The following is a 22,371-nucleotide window of genomic DNA, read 5'->3' on the forward strand; positions in this document are numbered from 1 at the left end:
TGCTTTTTTAAATTTCAATTGAAGTCCAGTAGATTATGTTCTATCCCCTTAATTTTACTCTGTGTGTGTCTACCTGCCTCAAATGTGTTTCTTATAAATATATTGTAGAATTCAGGTTTTCAATCTACTTTGCTATCTGCTTCCCTTTTATGGGTGATGGGTGACTCATTTTATGATAATGAGTTCATCCCATTAAATTCCCAGTTATGATTACCTTATGTGTATTCCTCTCCATCTTTTCTCTTTTAATCCTGCACTTTCTCCTTTTATTTTGTCCCTCCACACAAGTGTTTTTCTTTTAATCATTCCCCTCATTCCTCCTTCTTTATAGTACTCTCTTCCCTACCACTACTTTTCTTATTCTCCTTTTGTTTTTCTATAGGTTAAGATAGGATTCTATACCCCAGTGAGTCTGGCTCATATTCCGTTTCTGAGCCAATTCCATTGAGAGTAAGGTTTAAGCATTGCCCATCTCCAATCTCATCCTCACTTCCACTGTAATATTTTTATTACTGTGCCTCTTTAGATATAATTTACCCCCATTTTATCTTTCTCTTCCCGTTTCTCTCAATGCAATCCTCTTTTTCAGCCCTTAAATTTTTTTTGCATTTTATCCTAAACAGCTTACTCCAACTCTATGCTTCTTCTAACTACTATGATAATGATAAAAAATTTTGTTTTTCCTTTGTGAATTTTTTAAATTGTATATATAGTAGATGTTTTCAGTTACAATATGGGAAATATGGAGATATATATTGCATGAAAGCACTGATGTAGCCTATATTAGACTCTTTAAAATTTCAGGGAGGGAAGGAGAGAATCTGAATCACAAATTGTCAAAAAACAGTTGTCAGAATTTTTTTCTTTTTTTTTCTTTTTCTTTATTAAGAGAAATTTTCTATGGTTACACAATTTATATTCCACCCCCTTCCTCCCACCCCCTCCTATAACCAATGTGTAATTCCACTGGGTTTTACATGTGTCATGATTAAGACCTCTCTCCATATTATTGATATTTGCACTAGGATGATAGTTTAGAGCAGTGATTCCCAAAGTGGGCGCTACCGCCCCCTGGTGGGTGCTGCAGCGATCCAAGGGGGTGGTGATGGCCATAGGTGCATTTATCTTTCCTATTAATTGCTATTAAAATAAAAAAATTTAATTTCCAGGGGGCTAAGTAATATTTTTTCTGGAAAGGGGGCAGTAGGCCAAAGAAGTTTGGGATCCACTGGTTTAGAGTCTATATCCCTAATCATATTCTTATCGACCCATGTGATCAAGCAGTTGCTTTTCTTCTGTGTTTATGCTCCCACAGTTCCCTCTCTGGATATGGACAGCATTCTTTCCCATAGGTCCCTCAGAAATGTCTTGGATCGTTGCTTTGCTGCTAGTAGAGAAGTCCATTACATTCGATTGTGCCACAGTGTATCTGTCTCTGTTCTCCTGGTTCTCCTTTTGCTCTGCATCGATCCCTGGAGGTTGTTCCAGTTCATGTGGAATTCCTCCAGTTCATTATTCCTTTGAGCACAATAGTAGTCCATCACCAACAGATACCACAATTTGTTCAGCCATTCCCCAATCAAAGGGCATCCCCTCATTTTACAATTTTTTTGCCACCACAGAGTATAGTTATAAATATTTTTGTATAAGTCTTTTTCTTTATTATCTCTTTGGGATATAAATCCAGCAGGGTTATGACTGGATCAAAGGGCAGGCAGTCTTTTAAAGCCCTTTGGGCAAAGTTCCAAATTGCCATCCAAAATGGTTGGATCAATTCACAACTCTACCAGCAAAGCATTAATGTCCCTATTTTGCCACCTCCCCTCCAACATTTATTATTTTCCTTTGCGGTCATGTTAGCCATTCTGCTAGGTGTGAAGTGGTTCCTCAGAGTTGTTTTGATTTGCATTTCTCTAATTATAAGCTATTTAGAATATTTTTTCATGTGCTTATTGATAGTTTTGATTTCTTTATCTGAAAATTGCTTATTCATGTCCCTTGTCCATTTATCAATTGTGTAATGGCTTGATTTTTTTGTTCAATTTATTTAGCTCCTTATATAGTTGAGTAATTAGACCTTTGTTAGAGGTTTTTGTTATAAAGATTTTCCCCCAATTTGTTGCTTCCCTTCTAATTTTAGTTGCATTGGTTTTGTTTGTACAAAGCTTTTTAATTTAATGTAACCAAAATTATTTATTTTACATTTTGTATTTCTAACTCTTGCTTGGTCTTGAAGTCCTTCCTTTCTCAACGATCTGACAGGTATACTATTCTTTTTGCCTAATTTACTTATAGTTCCTTCTTTATAGTCAAGTCATTCACCCATTCTGAATTTATCTTGGTGTAGGGTGTGAGATGTTGATTTAAACCTACTCTCTCCTATATTGTTTTCCAATTTTCTCAGCAGTTTTTGTCAAATAATGGGTTTTTGTCCCCGAAGGTGGGATCTTTGTGTTTATTATACACTGTCTTGCTGAGATCATTTACCCTGTCTATTCCACTGATTTCCCTTCTGTGTCTTAACCAGTCCCATATTGTTTTAATGACTACTGCTTTATAATACAGTTTAAGATCTGGTACTGTTAGGCCTCCCTCCTTCACATTTTTTTTTTTAATTTCCCTTGATATTCTTGATCTTTTGTTCTTCCAAATGAACTTTGTTATAGTTTTTTCTAATATAGTAAAAAAACAAGGGTCGGGGTGGACGTGATTGAGGGTGTGGACTCAAAACTACCACACCAATGCAACTACCAACAATTTGGAAATTGGTCTTGATCAAGGACACATGACAAAACTAGTGGAAATGCGCATCGGCCATGGGTGGGGGGANGAAACTACCACACCAATGCAACTACCAACAATTTGGAAATTGGGCTTGATCAAGGACACATGACAAAACTAGTGGAAATGTGCATCGGCCATGGGTGGGGCGGGGGGGGGGGGGTGAAGGGGATAGGAGGAGCATGAATCAGGTAACCATGTTAAAAATGTATATTAATAAATGTAAAAAAAAACAAAAAATAAAAAATAAAATAATATAGTAAAAAAAGTTTCTTGGTAGTTTGATAGGTATGGCACAGAATAAGTAAATTAATTTGGGTAGGATTGTCATTTTTATTATGTTAGCTTGGCCTACCCGTGAGCAATTAATATTTTTCCAATTGTTTAGATCTAGTTTTAATTGTGTGGAAAGTGTTTTGTAGTTGTGCTCATATAATTCCTGTGTTTGTCTTGGCAAATAGATTCCTAAGTATTTTATATGGTCTAGGGTGATTTTAAATGGAATTTCTCTTTCTATATATACCTGAGATGTGTTGGAAATATATAGAAATGCTAATGATTTATGTGGGTCTATTTTGTATCCGGGGCAGCTGGGTGGCTCAGTGGATTGAGAGCCAGGCCTAGAGACTGCAGGTCCTAGGTTCAAGTCCGGCCTCGGACACTTCCACCTGTGTGACCTTGGGCAAGTCACTTGACCCCTATCGCCCACCCTTACCACTCCTGGGCCAAGGACAGTCCCTAGCCAGGATGAAAAAGGAGGAGGGTTGGGCGTGGGGCTAGCAACCCCACCCTGTAAAAACTACATCTGCTAAAGAAACTGCAACCTAAAGTAGGGGCAGCTGGGCTAGCTCAGTGGATTGAGACCCAGGCCTAGAGACGAAAGGTCCTAGATTCAAACCCGGGCTCAGACACTTCCCAGCTGGGTTACCCTGAGCGACTGTGTGACCCATTGCCTACTGGTTGTGGCCCTATGCTCCTTGAATGGAGTCCCAGGATAAAAAAACAAAACAAAACAAAACAAAAAAAACATTTAAGACAAGGATGGGGCAGAGCCAAGATGGTGGCTTAGAGACGAAAGGTCCTAGGTTCAAACCCGGGCTCAGACACTTCCCAGCTGGGTGACCCTGAGCGACTGTGTGACCCATTGCCTACTGGTTGTGGCCCTATGCTCCTAGAATGGAGTCCCAGGATAAAAAAAAAAAAAAAATTTGTATCCTGCAACTTTGTTAAAGTTGTTGATTATTTCCACTAGCTTCTTAGTTGATTCTCTAGGATTCTTTTAGTAGTCCATTATATCATCTGTAAAGAATGATACCTTGGTCTCCTTATTGCCCATTTTAATACTTTCAATTTCTTTTTCTTCTCTTAATTGCTACTGCTAGTGTTTCTGTTACCTTGTTAAATAATAGAGGTGATAATTGGCATCCTCAATTCACTCCTGATCTTATTGGGAAGGCATCTAATTTATCCCCATTGCAAATGATACTTGCTGATGGTTTTAAACATATGCTATTTATTATTTTTAGGAGAGCTCTTTCTATTCCTATGCTTTCTAGTGTTTTCAATTGGAATGAGTGTTTTGTATTTTGTCAAAGACTTTTTCTGCATCTGTTGAGATAATCATGTGATTTTTATTGTTTTGCTTGTTAATATGATCAATTATATGGATGGTTTTCCTAATATTGAACCATCCTTGTATTCCTGATATAAATCCCACTTCATCATAATGAATAAACTTTGTGATCACCTGTTGGAGTCTTTTTGCTAGTATTCTATTTAAAATTTTTGCGTCTGTGTTCATTAAGGAGATTGATCTGTTGTTTTCTTTCTCTGTTTTCATTATGCCTGGCTTTGGAATTAGTACCATATTTGTGTCATAAAAGGAATTTGGTAGAACTCCTTTGCTTATTTTTTCAATTAGTTTGTGTAGTATTGGGATTAGTTGTTCTTTAAATGTTTGATAGAATTGACTTGTGAATCCATCAGGCCCTGGGGATTTTTTCTTAGGGAGTTCTTTGATGGCTTGTTCAATTTCTTTTTCTGATATGGGCTTATTTAAGTATTCTATTTCTTCTGTTAATCTAGGCAATTTATATTTTTTTAAATATTCATCCATATCAACTAGATTGCCACATTTATTGCCATATAATTGGGAAAAATACTTCTTAATGATTGCCTTAATTTCCTCTTCATTACAAGTGAGATCTCCCTTTTCATCTTTGATACCGTTAATTTGGGTTTCTTCTTTCCTTTTTTTTAATAGATTAACCAGTACTTTGTCTATTTTATTTGTTTTTTCAAAGTACCAGCTTCTAGTCTTATTTATTCATTTAATAGTTCTTTCACTTTTCATTTTATTAATTTCTCCTTTAATTTTTAGGATTTCTAATTTAGTTTTTATCTGGGGATTTTTAATTTGTTCACTTTCTAGTTTTTTAATTTGCATGCCCAATTCATTTAGCTATGCCCTCCCTAATTTGTTAATATATGCACTCAAAGTTATAAATTTCCCCCTTAGTACTGCTTTGGCTGCATCCCATAGATTTTGATAGGCTATCTCGTCATTGATATTCTCTTCAATGAAATTATTAATTGTTCTTAAGATTTGTTTTTTTTTTAAACTAACTGATATTGGAGAATCATATTATTTCATTTCCAATTAATTTTTTATTTTCCTCTCCATGTACCTTTTCTAATTATTTTTTTTTATTGCATTATGATCTGAAAAGGTTGCCTTTATTATTTCTGCTCTTTGACACTTGTTTGCCATGTTTTTATGCCCTAATACATGATCAGTCTTTGTGAATGTATCATGTGTTGCTGAAAAGGTGTATTTTTTTTTGTTCCTATTTATTTTTCTCCACATGTTATTAAATCTAGTTTTTCTAAGATTTCATTCACATCTCTTACCTCTTATTTATTTTTTTGGTTTGATTTATCTAGATCTTTTAGAGGAAGGTTCAGATCTCTCACTAGTATCGTTTTACTATATTTCCTTGTTAAGCTCCACTAATTTCTCTTTTAGAAATTTTGATGCCATACCATTTGGTGCATACATGTTGAGTACTGATATTTCCTCATTGTCTATACTGACTTTTCAGGATATAATTACCTTCCCTATCTCTATTAATCAGATCTATTTTTACTTTGGCTTTGTCAGATATCATGATTGCAACTCCTGCCTTCTTTTTCTCAGTTGCTGCCCGATAGATTTTGCAGATTTTGCTCCAGTCTTTTTACCTTTACCCTGTGTATGTCTACCTGCCTCATGTGTGTTTTCTTACCAACGTATGGTAGGATTTTGGTTTCTAATCCACTCTGCTATTTGCTTCCGGTTTATGGGCAAGTTCATCCCATTCACATTCAGAATTATAATTACCATCAGTGTATCCTCCAACATTTTGATTTCCTCTCCTAGTCCTTCCCTTTCTTCTTTCGCTATTTCCTTCTACACCAGTGGTTTGCTTTTAATTAGTCCCCCTAATCCCTACCTTTATTTTAGTTCCCTTTCTGCCCCCATTTTTATTCCCCTCTTATTTTTTTTAGGGTCTATTAAATTCCCCTTACCCCCTTACTCTCCCTTGTTGTAATCCCTGCCCCACTTCCCCTTGGTTTTTACCTCTCAAATTCCTTATAGGATAAGATAGAATTTGATACCCCAATGGATCTAGATGCTTTTCCCTCTCAGAATTGATTCCCCTGAGAGTAAGGTTTGAGTATTACCTATTAGTACTCTCTTCTTCTCCTTCTTATAATAGTATTTTTTCCCCTTCCCCTCCCATGGCCCTCTTTGTGTTATATTATCTTATTTTTCTTATTCCTTCAAGTTTCTCTTGGTGCCATCTTCTATTTCCCCTTCTCTTTTCTTTTTTTTGCATATTATCTTAAACTACTTAGTACCCCAACCTTTACTTATGAATAATTCTTCCAACTACTATAATGGTGAATACAATTTTTTTTTAAACCCTTACCTTCTGCCTTGGCTCCAAGGCAGAAGAATGGTAAGGGTAGGCAATAGGGTTCAAGTGACTTGCCCAGGGTCACACAGTTGGGAAGTATCTGAGGTCAGATTTTAACCTAGAACCTCCCGTCTTTAGGTCTGGCTCTCAATCTACTGAGCTACCCAGCTGCCCCCAGTGAATATAATTTTTGAGAGTTACAAATAACGTTTTTCCATATAGGAATATAAACAATTTGACCTTATTGAAGCCCTTAAAGAAAAAAGAAATATTCCCCTTTCTTATTTACCTTTTCATGTTTCTCTTGATTTTTGTGTTTGGATATCAAATTTTCCATTTAGTTGTGGCCTTTTCTTTACAAATATTTGGAAATCTTCTATTTTGTTGAATGCCCATATTTTCCCCAGGAAGTATATAGTTATTTTTGGTAGGTAGGTGATTCTTGATTGTAGATGCAATTCTCTTGCCTTTCTGATTATCATATTCTAAGCCTTGTGGTCGTTTAGTGTGGAAGCTGCCAGATCCTGTGTAATCCAGATTGGTTCCCCTTGATATCTGAATTATCTCTTTCTAGCTTCTTGTAATATTTCCTACTTAGCTTGGAAGCTCTTGGATTTGGCAGTCACTTTCCTAGGACAAAAAAAAAATCTTTTGAGGATTTAATGTAGAGGGTTATCTATGGATTCTTTCAGTGTCTGTTTTGCCCTATTGTTGAAGAAGATCAGGGCAGTTTTCTTGGGTAATTTCTTATAGTATGAATTCAAGGTTTCTGTTCATTTTTAGGTTTTCAGGTAGACCAGTGATTCTCAAATTGTGTCTTCTAGATCAGTTTTCCAAATCAGTCATTTTCTCAGTGAGATATTCCATGTTTCCTTCTATTTTGTCATTCTTTTGACTTTGCTTTATTAATTCTCACTGTCTTGTGAGATCGTTAGGTTCTAATTGCCCAATTTCTCGTCTTTAAAGACTGGTTTTCAGCTATGATTTTTTAATTTTCCTTTTTGGTTTGATCTGTCTTGCTTTTCATGGCATCCAGCAGGTCATTTCTGATCTTCAATTTACTTATCATTTCATTTGGTTTCTGAACTTCTTTTTCCAAGTGGGAGATTCTGTCTTTTGAATTGTTATTTTCTTTTTGAACTATTTCCCACTTTTCTTGTCAAGTTTCTTCCATCTTTCTGATAATCTCAAATTTGAGCTCCTCAAGAGCTTGTGACCAATTTCCATTTTGGGAAGAATTGGATATGTTTGCTTGTTTGTCATCTTCTGCTATATCTCTTCTTTAGTATGGAGTTTTTCTGCATAAAAATTATCAAGGGTTAAGGTTTTCTTTTTTTTTTTTTAGTTGTTGTGGATTATAGTTACTGGTTGTTGTTGGCCATTGCTTTGTTGCTTCCCAGTCAGAAGTCTGAGTGAGGAAGGTGGGCAATCTTTGTATTGACTTCTAGAGAGGTTTTTGCCCTGCGGCTACTTTTTTGAGTCTCCTTAGCAACATCTGGTGTGTGTAGCCCTGTGTTGTCTCTGTGCCCAAGCTCCACGTTCTACTGCCTCCTGGGGTCTGAAGTCTAGCTACTCTTAGGAGTAAGTCTGTGGTGTCCTCAGACAGGCCCTGAGTACCTAGAGATTGTCCCACAGTGATCTGAATGTGGAAGGTGGGCAATCTTTGTATTGACTTCTAGAGAGGTTTTTGCCCTGCGGCTATTTTTCTAGTCTCCACAGTGGTGTCTGCTGTGTGCAAGCTCTGAGTTCCTCAACCTCCTGGTTACCCAATTCTCGCTGCTCTTAGGGGTAAGTCTGTGGTGTCCTCAGCCAGTCCCTGAAAACCTAGAGATTGTCCCTCAGAGATCTGAGTGAGGAGGGTAGGCAAGACTCTATATTGAGCTCTGGAGAGGTTTTTGCCCTGAAGCTATTTTCCGAGTGTCAGTGTAGTCTGCTGTGAGCTGCCCTTCTCTGTCCAGTCTCTGTTCCCTGTCTCCATGTTTCCTCAGCCTCCTGAGGCCCCAAGTCTCACTCTTAGGGATAGGTCTAGTGTGTCCTCAGCCATTTTCCGCACCCCCCCCCCACTTCCCCCAACCTAGAGGTTGTCCTGCACTTGCTCCAATTCTGGTGGTGTAGGTGGAGTGGGGGAGGGGTAATAACTTCACCCTTTGTTGGGAGTAATTTCACCCCCTTTTAGCATGGAAATGCCCAAATTTTGCCTACCTTCAGTGCTGCATTGTACTGTGGAACCCCTTTGCTCCTCTGATTTTGGTTTTGTTCTTTTGAGGCACTTTATATTGGTCGGCAGAGAGGAGAGGAATAGCCTTGTTTCTACTTTGTGGCTGTCTTAACCCAGAAGTCCTTAAAATTTGTTTCTATATGTAATTTATTTATTTTCATTTATGACTTTTATTTTTTAAAATATTTTTCCACATGTACATGATTCATTTTCTTTACCTCCCTCCTCTTAGAGCTGACAAGCAATTCCACTGAATTATACAAATGTTACTCACTTGATACCTATTTTCATATTATTAATTTTTGTAATAGAGCAATCTTTTAAAGCCCAAACCTTAAATCATAGACCCATATAAGCAAGAGATAAGCGATAATTCATTTTTTTGTGCGTGTGCTTCTATTCCTCTTAGAGCTGACAAGCAATTCCACTGAATTATACAAATGTTACTCACGCGATACCTATTTTCATATTATTAATTTTTGCAATAGAGCAATCTTTTAAAGCCCAAACCTTAAATCATAGACCCATATAAGCAAACCTTAAATCATAGACCCATATAAGCAAGAGATAAGTGATAATTCGTTTTTTTTGTGCGTGTACTTCTACTCCCGTAGTTCTTTTTCTCAATATGGATAGCATTCTTTCTTATAAGTCCCTCAGAAATATCTTGGATTGCTGTATTGCTACTAGTAATAAAGTCCATTACACTGGATAGTTCCATAATGTTTCACTTTCTTTGTACAATGTTCTCTTGGTTCTGTTCATTTTATTCTGCGTCATTTCATTTCTTCCATTTCATATAGAAATCCTTAGTTCATCATTCCTTGGAGTATAATAGTATTCTGTCGCTGTTGATAAAATTTTTAAGAATTACAAATATCATCTTTCCATGTAACAAAAAAAATTCAACTCTATTGTGTACCTTATGTTTTCTCTTTCTCATTTAACTTTTTATGCTTCTTTTAAATCTTGTATTTGGACTTCATATTTTTTATGTCTGGTTTTTTCATCAGACATTTTGGCAGGGTGCTCAGTGAATCGAGAGCCAGGCATAGAGATGGGAGGTTCTAGGTTAAAATCTGGTCTCAGACACTTCCCAGCTGTGTGACCCTGGGCGAGTCACTTAATTTCCGTTGCCTAGCCCTTACCACTCTTCTGCCCTGGAGCCAATACACCATATTGACTTCAGGATGAAGGTGAGAGAGGGGGAGGGGGAGGGGGAGGAAGGAAGAAATGTTTGGAAATCTATTTTATCAAAGGACCATTTTTTCTCCTGAAAGAATATAGTCAGTTTTGATGAATAGGTGATTCTTGGCTGTAAATCTAATTCTTTTGCTTTCTGGAATATCATATTCCAAGCCTTCTGATCCTTTAATGTAGATGCCTCTAAATCCTGTGTAATCCTGACTGTGGCTTCATGATATTTGAATTGTTTCTTTCTGGCTGCTTGCAATATTTTCTCTTTGTTCTGGGAGCTCTTGAATTTGGCTATAATCTTCCTAGGAGTTATCATTTGGAATATATTGCAGGACGTGTTCTGTAGAGTCTTAATTTCTTTTACTCCCTTCAAGACTATCTGGGCAGTTTTTTATAATTTCTTATATGTCTAGGCTTTTCTTTTATAGACTTTTTTATAGTCTTTTATAGACTTTTCCTATAGTCCAATAATTCTTATTTCTTAGACTCTCTTACTTGGATCCTGGGTTTATTTTCTAGGTCTGTTGTTTATTCAATGAGCTATTTCAGATTTTCTTCTATTTATTCATTCTTTTGGTTTTGTTTTATTGTTTCTTGATGTCTCAAGAAGTCATTAACTTTTATTTGCCCAATTTTGATTTTTAAAGAATGATGTGCTTTAATGACCTTTTGAACTTTCTTTACTTTTTGGTCTATCCTACTTTTCATGGAACTCTTTTTTCCCATTTGACCAATTCTGCTTTTTAAGCTGTTATTTTCTTTTTCCATTACTTTCATTTCTTTTCCCCATTTTTCTTCTTACTCTCTTATTTGATTTTTTAATTCCTTTTTGAGCTCTTATAGCACCTGAGGCCAATTATGGGAAAGATTTTCTAAGCATAGGGAAGATCTGAACATGTTTATAAATATCTGTAAAGAAAATAGATAAGGAGAAGGAATAATCAGTAAAGGAGCTATGAAGGAGTTGGCAGGGGAAATGGGAACCCTTGGTAAGAAGAGCTACTGACTCCTCTGAAATTGGAACTAAGTAGGGAGATAATGTTTGAAAATGTAGAGTAGTTTTTAAGTGTGGATTTAGGGGAGATGAAAGAATCCATAAAGTGGCTTTCATTTCATTAAAATAGGAAATGAGATTATTTACTAAAGGGGCTGGCAAGAACTATGAAGGAATTGTGGTTTGAGATGGAGTTGTAGCTTGAGAAGAAGGTTTGAAGATGTCTTGGGGGAGTATGATGGATTTAAAGATTTTTCTTTGTTGATTCCATTTTCTAGATGCATCAATTTTGTTTGTGAAAAAGATTTTGAATTGGTAGTTGAAATTGTTTAGTTTCAGTTTTATGATGGCTTCCTTGTTTATGACTTCCATGTGGAAGTATGATGGAAAGTTAATTAAATATTAATAGAGATTCTCATGTGACACTAAGCACATAAAATAAGATAAAATTAAATGTTTAGTGGACCTAGTCAGCATGACTTGATGACTTTCATGGAACAGAAGCATAGAAGTGGGACATAAAGGGTAATGCTAGAAGGAGGATTAGTAGTACATTCTGAAGAACAGAAAGACTAGAGACTAAGGGATTGAAGAGTGGAGGATAGTGAGTACTTTGTTGAACTGGTTAATAATCGGGTCAAGATTGGGAAGGAAGTAAAATGAAACTATAACAGGAGCGGAATGGGAGGAGTAAAGGATAGAGAGACTGGAGGTTGTTTCGAGGATGAAGAGTAGCTTTAGGAGGGGTGAGGCACTTGGAGAAGTGGAGATTATGATTAGAGAAGGGAATTTCACAGTTAAAGATTTGGGATTTAGATTGTACCATTATCCAGAATTGTTCCAAGCTGTAACTACTGTACTTTATTTGTAGTCAGCATGGACTTGCAGAAACTGTTATGATTATGGTTCAACAATTGATAATATTTTTATTTTGTTAGATTAAATTTAAAATTCCACATATATTTTTAAAGCCAACATATAAAAAAAAGATGATTTCTTCAGCAAAAAGGGCAAAGCTCAAGTTTTTGTTATCTGTATGATACAATATTTCAATCCATCATCATTTAAAACATGTCAGGGTAATATCAATGTATATTCCATGACAGTTTTTTGAAGGACAAGCCTTCTAGAATAAAGTCATTCCTACTTTTTCTTTTTGTCTAAAACAATAAGGAATGTTTTTGTTTTTTGCCTGACTTTGCTATTGGTATTGCTTTCATACATTTCTGAACTGTATCAACCAACTTTTCTGACAAAGACAAAAGAGCACTTGGATAGACTTCATCTAAGCAGATCATAACACCTGATAGTATGGTCTTTGTGGTCACTCTTGTCCAGTTTTCTACTACATTGGATACTTCTGCAGGATTGTTGGAACTCATCAGAAATCCAAATTTGAGGAAAATCAGTCAACTTCTTTTGTTTAAAAGATTATCAGATTGAATGTTGAAAGGCATAAGGCTATGGTTAAAGATCGAGGCATCATAGATATAGAGCTGGAAGAGGTTTAGAAGTCATCTAGTCCAACCTTTAATTTTACAGATGAGGAACATGAGGCCCAGAGAGATTCTGTGATTTGCCTAGGGCAATGATGGCAAACCTCTGACACACACGCATAGCCGCATAGCCATTTTCGATAACACGTGGCTGCATACAGAGAAGTATGGGGTCGCATGCCAAGGATGAAACATTTGCTGTAGTGTAGTGTAGACACTCTGTGCACTATAGATGACAACTCTTATCTAATTTAATTTACCTATTTTGGTTTATTAAATAGTTATATATTATAATTATACATTTTGTTATTTAAATTTGTAAATACCACAAAATTATGGTTTTTTCTCAGAGTGACACACCACCTGAGTTATGCTCGGTTTTTTGGCGAATTTTGACACACCAAGCTCAAAAGGTTGCCCATCACTGGCCTAGGGTCACATTGAAGTAAGGGACTGAGGGAAAATCTAAATTCATTCAGATCATCCTGATTTTAAGTTAGAGCAATCTCTAACCATTATGTCACCTCATTGCTTAGGATTTGAGGTGGAAAAGACCATTGTGAACTAGGTTCTTAACTCTGAGGAAGAAATAAGAGTGATTTGGAGATGAGAGCAACAAGAATAGGAAGGTCATATAAATTGATAAAAAGAACTTTATAGGAAGGGAAATTACTGTGTGATGACAGGACAGGGAAGGTCTGAAAGTGAGGAGTATGCCAACAAATAACTCTTGGCTTCATATTGGAACATGCAAGGAGGTATCAGTATTTGAGAGGGTGGCAAGTGATGAAATTTCCTCGGGGGAAGCCAGGTTTCACTCAGAAATAGATTATGAGAAGAGGTATTCTAGGCTAAAGGGGAATTTCTTCACAATAGATCAGTTTTTCAGAAGTCTCAGTTGGAAGGGAAAGCCAGCAGTTTAGGAATTAGGGTAGGATAAAATGGATTTGGATCAAGGTGAGAATTCTGGGTGAAATGGAGATGTAGAGGTTTTGTTTAGTCAGATGGCAATTCTAAATGGAAAACATTAGAGAGGAAGGGAAAAGAATTTGAATTATCTAGCCATAGGAGAGAAATATGATGTATGGAGAATCCTGTAAACTAAATAGGCCCCAAGATTCTAATTAGAACATTGGGTGTGAGGGAAGCTTCTGTCAGTGGTGTTTCCTAGGTGGAAGCTCTCAAGTTGATTTGAGGGGGATGGGAGAGTTCTGAGGTGAAGGAGGCCTCAGTATTTTCTCCTTTAGCTGTTTACCTCTCCAGATGGAATCCATTCAATTGTTAAGAGTGGGGAATGGGAGGGTCAAAGATTATGGCTACCAGGAGGTTCATAAGGTGAAGGCCGTCTTAGCCATTTCTCTTTCTGGAATATCTATAAATCTGTAGTATTGATTGTTCTTTTTTTTTCCCCCTTCCTGTTATAAACTTTAAAACTGTTAACATAATCAGTCAAATAAACATATAAAACAAGAGGTAATTCTCATTCAAAGCCCATAGACTTTAGTAAGATGGAACCAAATGAATGAACAAAAACCAACAAACAAAGAAAACACTTTTTGTTTTCCTTTTGAAGATTTTTTCAGGTTCCATCATTTTTGGTCCTTTTTTCATTTGTCTTTCCTTTTTCCTCTTATTTCCACTTTTCTGGCAGCATTAATTTTGAAAAGAATACTCTTGGTAGAAGAGTTTGTCTTATTTTAATATAGTTTATAATTCCATGTTGATCAAAACTATGGCTTACAGAAGATTGTATAAGTGATTAAATTTAGAGGATATATAATTATGAATATAAAATTATGCAATAATTTTAATGATGTATATTGCTTCAGTGCTTGGATAATTCAGTGTCTTTATTCTTTATGAAACAGTGAAATAAAGTAGTTGTGGATGCCTTTTTTTTGTGGTGAAAGGTCTAGGTATTGAAATCAACCAAGAAATATCTTCTGAAACTGATTTCTGCAAGGTTAGTAGCGTCAGCTGTAGAAAAGTTTGCAATACAAACTGTACAAATGAAAATCAGTTTTAATATTGTTCATTTCAAAAAGGGATTCTATAATGTCCAGCTTATGGTAGGAATCTAAGGGAAGAAGGCAATTGAATGAAATTCCTTGGATTTAGATTTAATTTTTCTTTTTTCTTTTAGGCTTCATGGTGTGTTAGATAAACTTCGCTCTGTAACTACTGGTAAGATCTTTTTGTGAATTTGGAATTTATGTGGCGTCTTTCTCTGCTATTTTAATAGCTTTACTTTTGAAAAAAGAAGGATAACTTTTAAAACAGTGGTCTAAATGACTAAAAATACTTTCATGAAATTAAATCATAGTAAAATTATCTTCATTTCAAATATTTTAGATACATCTTAAAAGGGACCAATGCATTTTCTTTCACAGAGCCTTCTAGTCTAAAATCTTCTGAGACCAATATTTTTGAAAGTAGTCTGCCTTCAAACAAGAGCAGTTTAGGTGGAGGAGATGAAAGAAGACATGAGGACACATTGCTACCTCTTGCTGTTTCTAGCACTCGATCTGAAAAAAATGATTCCAGAGTTTCTACAAGTTCACAAGATCATAGAACCTCTTCTATCAGGTAAGGTTCTCATGCCCAATACTTGGCACACAGTAGCCACCTAATATCTACTAGCCATGTGATCATGGGCAAGTCACTAAATCTCTGTGAGCCTGAGTTTCTTTATCTGTAAAAAAAGGATGTTGGTCTTAATGACATCAGAGGCCCTTTCTAACTCTAAATACTAAGCTCTTAAATGTAGTATGAGCAGTGAGTAGAGACTAGTTATCTTGAGTGTTAGAAAATGCAGAGGCATGATAAGCAGGAGAAAAATTGCTTATAAGCAACTTTTATTAGGTGAAATAATGTGTAATTATAATGTCATTAGGAGAATATTTATCTGTTGCCAATACTTAGATTAAGCTAAAGTAGTAGACTAAAAAAGTACTTTTCGAGAAGGCTTTTCATTCATTCTTTGTTTTAATAATTATTTTTTGGAAATATTTTGTGTTATCAGCCATGGTTTAATCTGCATTTTTTTTAAATAGGCAGCCTTACGATGATGGAACTGCAGCTCGACTAATGTCAACAGTGAAACCTCTTCGAGAGCTAGCTCCCTCTGAAGATGTGATTGATATCAAACCAGAACCAGATGATCTCATTGATGAAGACCTAAATTTCGTCCAGGAAAATACTCTCTTATCACGGAAAAAACCTATTGTAACCGTTACATATAGTTCTTCTCGTCCTTCTGTTGAAATCTACCGGCCACCAGGAAGTCGAAATACAGACGGCAGTGCACATTTACATAGGTTGCATTTGCAGCAGCAGAACAATATTCAGACTGGCAAACAACTTGACATACAGACCAGCAGGTCATTTGAAACAATACATCTGTGTGAATCAGAAGCGTTTAGTGGCTTAGCAGAGACCTATAGGCCTATCACCAAAGCAAACTCTGATAAAATAAGCAATGAGGTTTGTATAAAGACAAAAATTTAGTTCTTTTAATATTTGTAATGGATAGATGGAATGATTATAATTAGTACATATGAAAAGATTTGGTCAGGTTAAGAATATGAAGTCTAATAGGAAAAAATTTAATACAAATTAAAAGTCTTATGTATACGCTCAAAAAAATTAGTTGCATTCTTAGCAACATCAGTAGACATATAGTGTCCAAAATGAGGGGAGGTATCAGAGCCCCTGTCTGATCTGCTTTGGACATATAAAATGTAGAGTGCTGTGGTTAGTGAGGAACATTGACAAACTGGAAAGGATCCAAAGGAAAGAGACTAGGATAGTGAAGGGCATCAAAGCTATGTCATAAGATTTAGTTGAATTGACTGGGAATGCTTCATCTGAAAAAAAGAAAACTACATTGAATGCAAGTTTAATTATGGTCTTTGAAAATAATTGGCCTAATTATGGTCTCTGAAAATAATATCATATGGAAATATTAGTTTTAGCTTGACCCCAAAGGGCAGAAATATATGACTGATAAATGGAGAAAGGCAAATTTAGTTTTAGAGGTACTTTCTAACAGAGAGATGTCCAAATATAGAATGTGTTGCTTTGAGAGATTGTGACTTCTTTGTTCCTGGAGATCTACAGATAGTAGCTAGATAACTACTTGCTAGGAATGTTGTAGAAAGTGTTAATGTTTCAGTTATAGATTGAACTAGGTGCTCTCCAGAGTCCTTTGCAGCCCTGCAATTGAATTAAAAGTTAGTATTTTTAGTCTTCTTTGCCACCAAATATACCATGATAATATCTGACAGACTTAAATTTTTGCTTACATATATCTTCTAAATAGAAGTTTGCCATTATCTTAGTAGAGAAGTACTCCTATGTTTTTCTGGTTGCAGGAAGAAAACTATCGAAAGAGAAAGTTACCTCTGGTAAGTTCAGTTGTTAAAGTAAAAAAATATAATAATGATGGAGAAGAGGAAGAGGAAGAGGAAGAATATGGATTACGTATAGGAAGTGTGTCCAGCAGCGTGTCTGTGCCAGCAAAGCCTGAAAGAAGGTATGTGAATATCTTGTAAAGCAGTATATAATTTGCTCATTAGGTAAATATATACTGTCCACTAAGTTCTTACTCTAGTGTGTCATTTGAGTCTTAGAGATGACCATGATTTCTTTGCACTTAATGAATAATTAAGTTGTTGTTGATTGATTGATTAGGACCTGCAAACCCTTGCAGATCCTTCTAAGCTGGAAAGATTTCAAATACAGGTTTTATGTAAGATGATGTCTGCCATTTTAGGATGAGCTAAGTTGGGGAGACTTATAACCAGGCTGTTCTCAGGGTGATGTAATTTTTAGGCATAGCAGTTCTTGAAGATTATCTTCTAAGTCAGTGATGGGCAAACTTTTTAAAGAGGGGGCCAAAGGAAAGGAAATGTCAGTCTGTTTCTAAGGCAACTCTTTCGAAGTTTCAATACATTGTATCCTACTCATTGTATTCGTCAGATTAGGAATAATGTTGGGCAGCCACATAGAACATTTCAGGGGGCTGCATCTGGCCTGCAGGCCGTAGTTTGCCCATCACTGGTCTAAGTTTTAAGTTGTTAGTTATGATCTACATTGGGAGAGACACTGCTCCTGCTAACTTTTAAGTACTGAAGTATGATTTAAAATAGTATAAGTCAGGGGGCAGCTGGGTGGCTCAGTGTATTGAGAACCAGGCCTAGAGACAGGGAGTCCTAGGTTCAGATCTGGCTTTAGAGACTTGCTAACTGTGTGACCCTGGACAAGTTACTTGACCCCTAAGCCTAGCCCTTACCACTCTTCTGCCTTGGAACCAATACAGAGGATTGATTTCAAGATAAAAAGTAAGGGTTTAAAATAAATAAATAAATACATGAAATAGTGTAAGTTGAAAGCAGTAAAACTGATGTAAACAAATGATTGTGAACGGATGGGTAAGAGTGAGACATTATTTCAGGTAGTTATGGTGGAATTCTATGCATATGATGGCAAGATATTGGATTAAGATTATTTTATTTTTAATTATTAAGTACTAAATTGGTACTGTTATTTATCTTTTTAAAAGTTGGAATTAGTTCATTCAAACCACAAGACAAAGCTAGATCTAAAAGATGGGTAACTTGAGAGAATTCCTTTTCAGAGAACAAATGTCTACTAAAAGTGAATTTTTTGAAACCTCACCTTTTTTAGGCCTTCGCTACCACCATCTAAACAAGCTAATAAGAACCTAATATTGAAAGCTATATCTGAAGCTCAGGAATCTGTTACAAAAACAACCAACTATTCCACAGGTAATTTAGCTTTTTGCTATATTTATGTTGGAGTACACTTTTAACTTGAGAGAATTTCATTGATATTTTAGATATGTAGCACAAAAATGACTTAAGTTATGGCAAAGGGAGGTTGCATGGAGATTAGAGGCTTTTGTCACATCGGGAACAAAAAATGAGGTGAGAGGCAGGAAAATGTTTTTAAGAGGAACATTGATGTGATATTCATGGGAAGGTTGTTTCACATAGATGAAAACAAAATAAGACTTTTACATCAATCATTTAAATTTTCAAGAAAGAATTTGAATTAAGAATAGATGTTAGCTGGGAGAAATTAGTTTGTTTCATTTGGTCCAAACTATTAGTGTATGAATAAGTTTCTCCTTTCTCATCTCTTCCCTCACTTCCATTAATGTAAAAAAAGAAACATAAGGTGGAGAACTGAATCTTTTATATATTTTTTATTCTATAATTGAAGTAGCATTTGGTGAGTGGTGATAGAACCAAATTTATGAAAAAATATAAATATATCTTCTTATAAAACTAGTAATTTTTAGGAGAAATTTAAGAGTAAAATTATGCTTTTTGCACAATTCTTATCATTGAATGAATGAACTTATCAGAGAGATATAATTGTAGTGATCTAAAACTTAAGGCAAATGACATTCTACACTATGATGTCATTGCATTCTTTACCATCTTGCCTCCATAACCAATTTATCAAAATTCCAATTACCTTGTTGTTGACAACTAGAGTTTGGGGTTAGCTCTTCCATGAATGCCTTGATCTGCTTGGCCTTCTGCTTCCCCTCCTTTTCTCTTTCTGCTTACTTAGAAACGAATGAATGAATGAATGAATGAATGAATGAATGAATGATTTAATATGCTTTTGCAGTGTGCAAAGTACTGTGCTAAGCGCAGGGGATACATTTAGAAAAATCAGACAGTCCCTGCTCTCAAAGAGCTCACATTTTAATTTTAAAGACAACCCTTATGGAAGTTTCAGCTGCAAGTCAGAAGGAAAGGTCTCTTGGTCTTTAGGGTACAGCAGCAAAACAGATGGTAATACCTTTCCTTTAATGTCATTTTCACTAATAAAATCATATCAGTTTCTGATGTTGAACCACTTGACAGTGCCAAGGACTTGGGTGACAAGAATTTTCTTTTCTGGGTCCTTATTAGATATTACCATAGCACTTGTTGGAGCAGTTGCCAGGCTCCATCTCCACAAAGTTTACTTCTCAGCATGATAGCTATGGGCACTGGACTGGGAGCACTGCTATTCCAAAGACTCTTGGGTTCTGAGTTCTGGGCTTTTTCCTTAGGGTCTGAGGGTAGATGGTTATCAAGATTGTGATGGTGGTTTGACTTGCCTGACCCATCCTGCCTTCTTTCTCCTTCAGTTTACCTTGCTGCTTTTGCTAGGCTGGCTCGTTTGTCCTGTGAGTAGCATTGAATTGGTGATTGGTGAGGATAGTTGTGCCCTTTCTTCACAGGAGCCTATTCCATAAATAATTGCTGTAAGGGCTGGGTTTTAATCAAAACTGGGGGACACTCACAATTCCATGGACTTCTTGGATCCCTTTCCAGCTGATATTGGTAGTGACGAGAAAGTTGGGACCCATCTCTTCACAATGAGTTCTCCCCACTTGATGGTTTCGGGGGCTGGGCTGAAAGCAGTTCTTATGGTTTGGAGTACACTGCTATTAGCAGAGCTTTTGGGTTCAGACTCCTAGCTATCTCCTTCAGAGTCTGAGGGGAGGTGGTGGTCAGTCAGTCAGTCAGGAAGCATTTATTAAGCCTTTACTATGTTCCAGGTACTGTGCTGAGCACTCAGGATACAGAGAAATTTAAAAAAAAAATAGTCCTTGTCCTTGGGGATCTCATAGTCTATATTGGGGAGACACCATGTGAATAAACAGCTGTGTCTAAGCAAGATATATACAGGATAAATTGGGGATGATAAAGAGGATAGGCACTAGCATTGAAGGGGATCATGAAAGGTTTTTATAGAAAGTAGGATTCTAGCTGGAACTTGGAGGAAGCCAGAGAAACTAAGAGATGGAGAAGATAGGGAAAATTCCAGGCATGGAGGACAGCCAGTAAAGATGCTTAAGAGTCAGGAGATGGAGTGTTGGAGGAATAACAAGGAGGCCAGTGTCACTGGATTTCCAAAAGGAGAATAAGTTTATGAAGGACTTAGAATGCCAAACAGGATTTTATGTTTGTTCTTGGAGGTGATAGGGAGCCATTGAAGTTTATTGAGTAGGGGATGAGGCATGCCAATCAGATTTGCACTTTACAAAAGTCATCTTGGCATCCGAGTGAAGGATATTCTTGTGTGAGTAGAGACTTGTGGCAGGGATGCCAACAACAGTAGCGCAGGTGAGAAATGCCAAGGGCCTACGTAAGAGTAAGTGATAGTCCAGATGAAGAGATGTTAAATGGTAACTGACAAGACTTGGCAATAAATTGGATATGAGGAGTGAGAGTTAATGGATGACATTCTAGCTTATGAACCTGAGTGATTTGGATGATGGTGGTACCCTTATCATAAGATGATGGTGATAGTGGTGGTTTGATTTGCTTGGTATACACTACTTCCTGTTACTACCTTGCTGCTTCATTTAGACTGCAGAGGGTTAATTGCTATCCATCAGCTTTTGTTTAAAATAAAAATCTCTCCCAAGAAAAATTTAGCCTGAATTTAAATTTAACATTCTGGTGCCAAGTGGCTTGAATTTCCAGTGTTATTTCTGCATGAGATTGGAGCAAACATGAAAAATACCTGGAACTTCAGTGGGTTGACTCAATTTACATTCATTCTTCCTTTCCATTTCATCACCAATACTCATAACATTGAAAAAGAGTAGATAGTTTAGTGCCTTGAAAATCTACTTATTAGAAACTAGTTATGTATAAATCCATCTTTGAAGAAAAAGCTTTCACATTTTTCCTAACTCTAGACCCATAAAAGTTAGGATGTAAAGTCCTCATGATATCATGAGGGTTAGTCAATGATAAGTATAGGTGTGTGTAGAATATTGTTATAAGTTAGATATAAATCTAGAATAGGAATAATGGTTCCCTTCTTTCCATCCTAACAGGGATACAATAGATTAATAAGGCAATTGTTAGTAAGCTATTTTGGTCTTCATAAAACATTAGATAAACTTAAAGGGTGATGTTACTGTTAGATATGATGACATTCAACACTGAGGTTTGATATGCAATAATACCATTTATATATTTCTCTCTTATGTGAAAGTCCCACAGAAACAGACGGTTCCAGTTGCTCCCCGAACTCGTACTGCTCAGGAAGAATCTCTAATAGAAGTGGTCCAGGGGCAAAGCAGGCTCCCCAGATTAAGTCCCCCAATTCAACTAGAGGAAGCAAAAGAACAGAGTTTAGAAAGAATTCAAGGTAATGATAAAGTAATGCTCAGTTTTTATTGCACATTTCCTCAAGTGAATTACATTTGCTGTACTGTCAAAGAAAAATAATTGACCCAACTATAAATTTAAAAACTTGGAAGGAGCCTATGGAAAGATAGTCTTTTAATAATGTTTGTTGATGTCAGAGTATAGTCTACAGTTTCCTGCCTCAAGGAACATGTACATCTAATGTGTGTGAGATTCTATCCTTATATTTTAATAATAAGTAGCATTTATGTAGCGCTTTAAGGTTTGCAAAGCGCTTTACAATAATATCTCATTTTATCCTCACTATAATCCTGAGAGGTAGGTACTATTATTATCCCCCTTTTCCAGAGAAGGGATCTGAGACAGACAGGTTAATTGACCTGCACAGAATCATATAACTAATAAACATCTGAGACCAGATTTGAACTTCCTAAATTCAGATCAAGCACTTAATAATATTGTTATCATTATTACCATTACTTAATATTTTTCTGAGGAAGAAGATTCTATGTCCTTCCCTTTCCCCTTTTTTATT

General features: G+C 36.2%; 1 protein-coding gene across 1 annotated transcript in view; it reads left to right on the forward strand.

The window, feature by feature from the left end:
• Positions 1 to 22,371, forward strand: part of ZC3H14 (zinc finger CCCH-type containing 14) — a 63,813-nt gene that overhangs the window by 12,055 nt on the left and 29,387 nt on the right. Inside the window, exons 4-9 of the mRNA XM_044664995.1 lie at positions 14,789 to 14,829; positions 15,036 to 15,231; positions 15,699 to 16,128; positions 17,019 to 17,179; positions 18,334 to 18,434; positions 21,682 to 21,837. Coding sequence (XP_044520930.1) covers positions 14,789 to 14,829; positions 15,036 to 15,231; positions 15,699 to 16,128; positions 17,019 to 17,179; positions 18,334 to 18,434; positions 21,682 to 21,837 — 1,085 coding nt within the window. The remainder of the gene's footprint in view (positions 1 to 14,788; positions 14,830 to 15,035; positions 15,232 to 15,698; positions 16,129 to 17,018; positions 17,180 to 18,333; positions 18,435 to 21,681; positions 21,838 to 22,371) is intronic.

The sequence above is a fragment of the Gracilinanus agilis genome, chromosome 2, assembly GCF_016433145.1.
Source record: "Gracilinanus agilis isolate LMUSP501 chromosome 2, AgileGrace, whole genome shotgun sequence".
NCBI lineage: Eukaryota > Metazoa > Chordata > Mammalia > Didelphimorphia > Didelphidae > Gracilinanus > Gracilinanus agilis.